This window comes from Babylonia areolata, chromosome 35 (assembly GCF_041734735.1).
Source record: "Babylonia areolata isolate BAREFJ2019XMU chromosome 35, ASM4173473v1, whole genome shotgun sequence".
Lineage (NCBI taxonomy): Eukaryota > Metazoa > Mollusca > Gastropoda > Neogastropoda > Buccinidae > Babylonia > Babylonia areolata.
This window is the reverse complement of record NC_134910.1, coordinates 12,429,917-12,437,416: the sequence shown is the minus strand read 5'-3', so window position 1 is coordinate 12,437,416 and position 7,500 is coordinate 12,429,917. Positions and strand designations below refer to the sequence as shown.

The window sequence follows — 7,500 nt, the reverse complement described above, 5'->3', positions numbered from 1 at the left end:
AGGACTTATTACGATGACATTATACCTGTTTTGTGTCTGTTCACAGGCAAAGGACTTATTACGATGACATTTTACCTGTCTTGTGTCTGTTCACAGGCAAAGGACTTATTACGATGACATTATACCTGTCTTGTGTCTGTTCACAGGCAAAGGACTTATTACGATGACATTATACCTGTCTCGTGTCTGTTCACAGGCAAAGGACTTATTACAATGACATTTTAGCTGTCTCGTGTCTGTTCACAGGCAAAGGACTTATTACGATGACATTATAGCTGTCTCGTGTCTGTTCACAGGCAAAGGACTTATTACGATGACATTATATCAGTCTTGTGTCTGTTCACAGGCAAAGGACTTATTACGATGACATTATATCAGTCTTGTGTCTGTTCACAGGCAAAGGACTTCTTACGATGACATTATATCAGTCTTGTGTCTGTTCACAGGCAAGGGACTTATTACGATGACATTATATCAGTCTTGTGTCTGTTCACAGGCAAAGGACTTATTACGATGACATTTTACCTGTCTTGTGACTGTTCACAGGCAAAGGACTTATTACGATGACATTATACCTGTTTTGTGTGTGTTCACAAGCAAAGGACTTATTACGATGACATTATACCTGTTTTGTGTCTGTTCACAGGCAAAGGACTTATTACGATGATATTATATCTGTCTTGTGTCTGTTCACAGGCAAAGGACTTATTACGATGACATTTTACCTGTCTTGTGTCTGTTCACAGGCAAAGGACTTATTATGGACATACCTGTTTTGTGTCTGTTCACAGGCAAAGGACTTATTACGATGACATTATACCTGTCTTGTGTCTGTTCACAGGCAAAGGACTTATTACGATGACATTTTACCTGTTTTGTGTCTGTTCACAGGCAAAGGACTTATTACGATGACATTATACCTGTCTTGTGTCTGTTCACAGGCAAAGGACTTATTACGATGACATTATACCTGTTTTGTGTCTGTTCACAGGCAAAGGACCTATTACGATGACATTTTACCTGTCTTGTGTCTGTTCACAGGCAAAGGACTTATTACGGAGACAGAGGCGGCAGGTGACAGAGGAGCCCAGGAATATCGGTACGTACAACAACGTCGCTACTACTACTGCTACTACTGCTGCTGCTGCTACAATGACTTCTTTTTCTTCTTCTTCTTCTCCTGCTGCTACTACTGATGATGGTTATAATCATCATCATTCTTCTTTTTATCATCATTATTATTATTATCATTGTTGTTGTTGTATGGATGGATGGATGGATTAGTTGACTGACTGACTGACCGACCGACTGACTGATTAATGGTTGGATGGATGGACTGGTTGGTTGGTTGATTTATTTATTGATTGATTGACTGACTGACCGATTGATTGATGGATGGATGGATGGGTGGGTGGATGGATGGATGGATGGGTTGGAAGGATGGACGGATGGATGGATGGATAGATGGATGGATGGGTGGATGGATGGATAGATGGATGGATGGACGGATGGATGGATGGATGGGTGGATAGATGGGTGGATGGATGGGTAGATGAATGGATAGATAGATGGATGGTTGGGTGAATGGGTGGATGGGTGGATAGATGGGCGGTCGGTTGGGTGGGTGGGTGGGTGGGTGGATAGATAGATGGATGGATGGATGGATGGATGGGTTTGGATGGATTGATTGACTGATTGATCGATCGGTGTTTTCCAATCACCCACCCCAGAGTGCGTGGACATGGTGGCGGAGGAGGGGCACTACTGGCACACGTCGGCCGGAAGTGACGTGGTGTGCGGCCTCTACGTCATCGGCAACGTGGACGCACTGGTGCAGCTGGAGATCACCCACTTTAACGTGGGTTGTGAGGACCAGGGCCTGATGGCGGTACGTCTGTGCGTCTGTCTGTCTGTGATCATGTTTGGTTGGTTGGTTGATTTATTGTTGATTGTCTGTGATCATGTTTGATTGACTGACTGACTGACTGACCGAATCACTGATTGATCGACTGACTTAACCAATCACGATTCCTACATTTCAGTGGGAAATCATTTACAGCTTAGTCTTTTGTGGAGGACTAATGACTCCAAAATAGCAGGGAAGATTTGCACTGGCTCTTAGTGCTGTAGCCGTGGGGGGCTAGCTGGCGTTTGGGAACCATCCCCAACTCCGACTTATCCTAAAACCCTCTTGGACGAGAGAGTGGGCAAGACAATTCTCCACTATAATCAAGGTCTGGCCCACCTTGAGTGGTGGACTGGACGCTAGTCATTCGGATGAGACGATAAACCGATGCCCCGTGTGCAGCATGCACTTAGCGCACGTAAAAGAACCCACGGCAACAAAAGGATTGTTCCTGGCCCAGGTGGTTTGGACAGAAGCTGCCTCCTCTGCTGTTCAGAAGCTGCCTCGGCCTCCTCTGCTGTTCTGATGGCCATTGTCGGACACAACTGACTATCATACAACATCTTTCAGGATCAACAGTGACTTGTCTTTTATCATTGACAGCTGGACCCCCCCTGGTCTCATCCACGCTGTCATGGTCGGACACGACTGACTATCATCAGACGTGGAGTGGTGGCCTAGAGGTAACGCGTCCGCCTAGGAAGCGAGAGAAACTGAGCGCGCTGGTTCGAATCACAGCTCAGCCGCTGATATTTCCCCCACCCCCCTCCACTAGACCTTGAGTGATGGTCTGGACGCTAGTCATTCAGATGAGACGATAAACCGAGGTCTCGTGTGTAGCATGCACTTAGCTCACGTAAGAGAACCCACGGCAACAAAAGGGTTGTTCCTGGCAAAGTTCTGTAGAAAAATTTACTTCCATAGGAAAAAAGAAACAAAAACAAATAAAACTGCACGCAGGAAAAAAAAAAGAAAAAAAGATGGTGCTATAGTACAGCGACGCGCTCTTCCTGGGGAGAGCAGCCCGAATTTCACACAGAGAAATCTCTGTTAGTGATAAAAAAAAAGAAAAAAAGAAACAAATACAAATACGTGTATTTCTGCCCATGTATACAACCAGCTGCACATTGCTGTGTCCCTTGGCTCGCGGGGCAGGTGGTGGACGGCTGGGAACTGCAAGGGGACCTGTTCCCCAGCCCGGAGGACTTGGAGGGAGGCCTGGAGGCCCAGTACCGGACCTACTGCGGGGAGGCCTCCCCTCCCCCTGTCTTCGTCTCCTCCCAGAACGTGGCGCTCGTGCAGTTCCGTACCCCACGCGCCGGGCAGGGCTTCCGGGTCAGAGTTCGATTCCTGCGCAACCCGGAACGTGAGTTGATTTGGTGTGTGGTGGTGGTGGTGGTGGTGGTGTTGTTAGTTGTGCTGGTGTTGGTGGTGGTGGTGGTGTTGTTGGCGTTGGTAGTGGTTGTGTTGGTGTTGGTGTTGGTGTTAGTTGTGCTGTGTTGGTGTTGATGGTGTTGTTGGCGTTGGTAGTGGTTGTGTTGGTGTTGGTGGTGTTGGTGTTGGTGGTGGTGGCGGTGTTGGTGTTGGTGGTTGTGGTGGTGGTGATGATGATGATGGTGATGGAGGTGGTTATGGTGTTGTTGTTGTTGGTGGTGGTGGTAGTGTTGTTGCTGTTTTTGTTGTTGTTGGTGGTGGTGGTGATGGTGGTGGTGTTGTTTGGTGGTGGTGGTATTGGTGGTGGTGGTGGTGCTGTTGTTGTTGTTGTTGGTGGTGGTGGTGGTGTGCGTGACTGAAACCAGATTGAATGACACAGGAAACGAATGATGAGCGCCTAATGGCAGCCGTCAGGTAGGTAGATAGCCTGTTGTACTAATGACTCCAGTGTTTGATCTTGGTCTCCGACCGAGGCTAGGTACTATATGAATATCCATATCATAATCATCATCATTGTCTGTCCGGCAGCCTGCAACGTCCTGGCTCCAAACGGGGTGAACACCTTCACGCTCCGGAACTACGGATCCAGCCGGAACTGCACCACCCTCATCCTGTACCCCGTCAACGTGCACCTGCTGAACGCCGATGTCAAGGCCACCTCGCCCTTCCTCCCCACCCGCAGGGACCTCACCTCAGGACTCTCCGTCAACGTGCGTGTAGGGGGGAGGGGTGGAGGGGTGGGAGGGGTGGGGGGATATTGGGGGGGGGGGGGCTGGGGGGAGGGTTTGGGAGGGGGTTGGGGGTCTGGCGAGGATGTGGTGGTGGTTGGTGGTGATGGTGGTGCTGGCATGTACCGCACTTCAGGCCTCAATGTCAACGTGCGTGTAGGGAGGGAGGGAAAGGTGCGGGGTGGGGGGTGGGGGTTGGGGGAGAGTTGGTGGTTGGGGGGATGGGGGGTGGCGTGGATATGGTGGTGGTGGTGGTGGTAGTGGTGGTGGTGGTGGTGGTGGTGGTGATGATGATGATGATGGTGGTGGTGGTGGTGGTGGTGGTGGTGATGGTGGTGGTGATGGTTGTGGTGGTGATGGTGGTGGTGGTGATGGTGATGGTGATGATGATGGTGGTGATGATGATGATGATGATAATGATGATAATGATAATGGAGCATGCACTTCGCGGACGTCAAAGAACTCGTGGCAACAAAAGGGTTGTCCCTGGTATAGTTCTGTTAAAAAAAAAAAAATCCACTTCGATAGGAAAACAGCCAATACACTTTTCAGAGAGATAGAAGAAGAAAATAACAAATAAATAAAAAGGGGTAGCGCTGCACTGTGGCGACACGCTCTTCACTGGACTGCACAGGGGCAACAGAGCAAAACTGTAAATCACAGCATCATCGACAGAAGCAGCAATTCAAACAACAACAGCAACAGCAACGAACGACAGTATACGTATCAGTATCAGTAGCTCAAGGAGGCGTCACTGCGTTCGGTCAAATCCATATACGCTACACTACATCTGCCAAGCAGATGCCTGACCAGCAGCGTAACCCAACGCACTTGGTCAGGCCTTGAGAAGAAAAAAAATATGAGTAAATAGATAAATAAATAAATAAATAAATAAATAAAATGAAATAACAAAACTTTAAAAAAAGAAGAAAGAAAAAATAAAATAAAATAACAAAACTTTAATAAATAAATAAATAATAGATAAATACATAAAAATACTACTACTAATAATAATAATCATATTTATAAGGCGCAAAATCTGGAAGTGAACTCTAAGCAAGCAAGCAAGCGCGCACACACACACACACACACACACACACACACACACACACACAAGACAACAACGAACTACAAACGAATCATAACTCAAGAAACGACCCCGAACAATATGAATAATATCATCAATCTTAGAACCGACCAAAACTTGTGTGTTTTGTGACAGCCAGAAATGCAGGCCGATTTTAATAACGAAGTGATGATGACAATGATAAAATCAATACGACGACGACGACGACGACGATGATGATGATGATGATTATGGTGGTGGTGTTGGTGCTGGTGCTGGTGTGATAATTTCAGTTTTGCAGTTTTATTCAACGTGTCTCTTCGTCATTACTGGTTGCAAAGACGATATTTGATGATGATGATGATGATGATGATGATGATGATGATGATGATGATGATTTTTATGATTATGATGATGACGGCGACGACGACGATGATGATGATGATGATAATAGCGATGACGACGACGACGATGATGATGATGACGGTGACGACGACGACGACGATAACGATGATGATAATGACGACGATAACGATGATGATAATGACGACGACGACGACGATGATGATAATGACGACGACGAAGACGATGACGATGATGATGATGATGATGATGATCTTTCCTTTCCCCCACCTCCTTCAGTGTGACGGACCAGCGGGTGCAGACTACACGGCCTTTGCCTTCGGGGTAGGCCTGGACACTGCCTTCTTCAACGTGAGGATGGCCTTCTGCGGCCGTCGGATCAAGGCTGGTGAGCAAAGGGGACAGCAGGGTGGTGGGACAAGGTGGGACAGGACAGGGTAGGACAGGGTAGGACAGGTGGGACAGTTTGGGACAGGGTGGGACAGGACAGGGTAGGGCAGGGTGGGACAGGGTAGGACAGGGTAGGGACATGGTGGGACAGGGTAGGACAGGGTAGGGTGAGACATGGTGGGATAGGGTGGTACAGGGTAGGACAGGGTGGGATAGGACAGGGTAGGACAGGACAGGGTAGGACAGAGATAGGGTGGGATAGGGTAGTACAGGGTAGGACAGGGTGGGACAGGGTGTGAGACATGGTAGGACAGGGTGGGACAGGGTGGGACAGAGTGGGACAGGGTAGGACAGGGTGAAATAGGGTGGGGCAGGGTGGGACAGGGTAGGACAGGGTGGGATAGGGTGGGGCAGGGTGAGACAGGGTGGAATAGGGTGGGGCAGGGTGAGGCAGGGTGAGACAGGGTGGAATAGGGTGGGGCAGGGTGAGACAGGGTGGGACAGGGTGGGATAGGGTGGGGCAGGGTGGGACAGGGTAGGACAGGGATAGGGTAGGACAGAGATAGGGTAGGACAGAGATAGGGTAGGACAGGGTAGGACAGGGTGGGACAGGGTGTGAGACATGGTAGGACAGGGTGGGACAGGGTTGGACAGAGTGGGACAGGGTAGGACAGGGTGGAATAGGGTGGGGCAGGGCAGGACAGGGTAGGGCAGGGTAGGATAGGGTGGGGCAGGGTGGGACAGGGTGGAATAGGGTGGAATAGGGTGGGGCAGGGTGAGTCAGGGTAGGGCAGGGTGAGACAGGGTGGGATAGGGTAGGGCAGGGTGGGACAGGGTGGGATAGGGTGGGATAGGGTAGGGCAGGGTGGGACAGGGTGGGATAGGGTGGGGCAGGGCAGGACAGGGTAGGGTTGGACAGGGTAGGGCAGGGTGGGACAGGGTAGGGTAGGGTGGGATAGGGTGGGGCAGGGTGGGACAGGATGGGACAGGGTGGGACAGGGTGGGATAGGGTGGGGCAGGGTGGGACAGGGTGGGAAAGGGTAGGGCAGGGTGGGACAGGGTGGGATAGGGTGGGACAGGGTGGGATAGGGTGGGAAAGGGTAGGATAGGGTAGGGCAGGGTGGGACAGGGTGGGATAGGGTGGGAAAGGGTGGGACAGGGTAGGACAGGGTGGGACAGGGTAGGACAGGGTGGGATAGGGTGGGATAGGGTGGGATAGGGTAGGATGGGTGGGGCAGGGCAGGACAGGGTAGGGTTGGACAGGGTAGGGTAGGGTGGGACAGGGTAGGACAGGGTGGAATAGGGTGGGGCAGGGTGGGACAGGGTGGGACAGGGTGGGATAGGGTGGGATAGGGTAGGGCAGGGTGGGACAGGGTAGGACAGGGATAGGGTAGGACAGAGATAGGGTAGGACAGAGATAGGGTAGGACAGGGTAGGACAGGGTGGGACAGGGTGAGACAGGGTAGGACAGGGTGGGACAGGGTTGGACAGAGTGGGACAGGGTAGGACAGGGTGGAATAGGGTGGGGCAGGGCAGGACAGGGTAGGGCAGGGTGGGATAGGGTGGGGCAGGGTGGGACAGGGTGGAATAGGGTGGAATAGGGCGGGGCAGGG

General features: G+C 50.7%; 1 protein-coding gene across 1 annotated transcript in view; it reads left to right on the top strand.

Moving 5' to 3' along the window:
- Positions 1-7,500, top strand: part of LOC143278057 (corticotropin-releasing factor-binding protein-like) — a 70,124-nt gene that overhangs the window by 55,443 nt on the left and 7,181 nt on the right. The window contains exons 2-6 of the mRNA XM_076583072.1: positions 1,042-1,099; positions 1,731-1,888; positions 3,062-3,272; positions 3,869-4,050; positions 5,777-5,885. Coding sequence (XP_076439187.1) covers positions 1,042-1,099; positions 1,731-1,888; positions 3,062-3,272; positions 3,869-4,050; positions 5,777-5,885 — 718 coding nt within the window. The remainder of the gene's footprint in view (positions 1-1,041; positions 1,100-1,730; positions 1,889-3,061; positions 3,273-3,868; positions 4,051-5,776; positions 5,886-7,500) is intronic.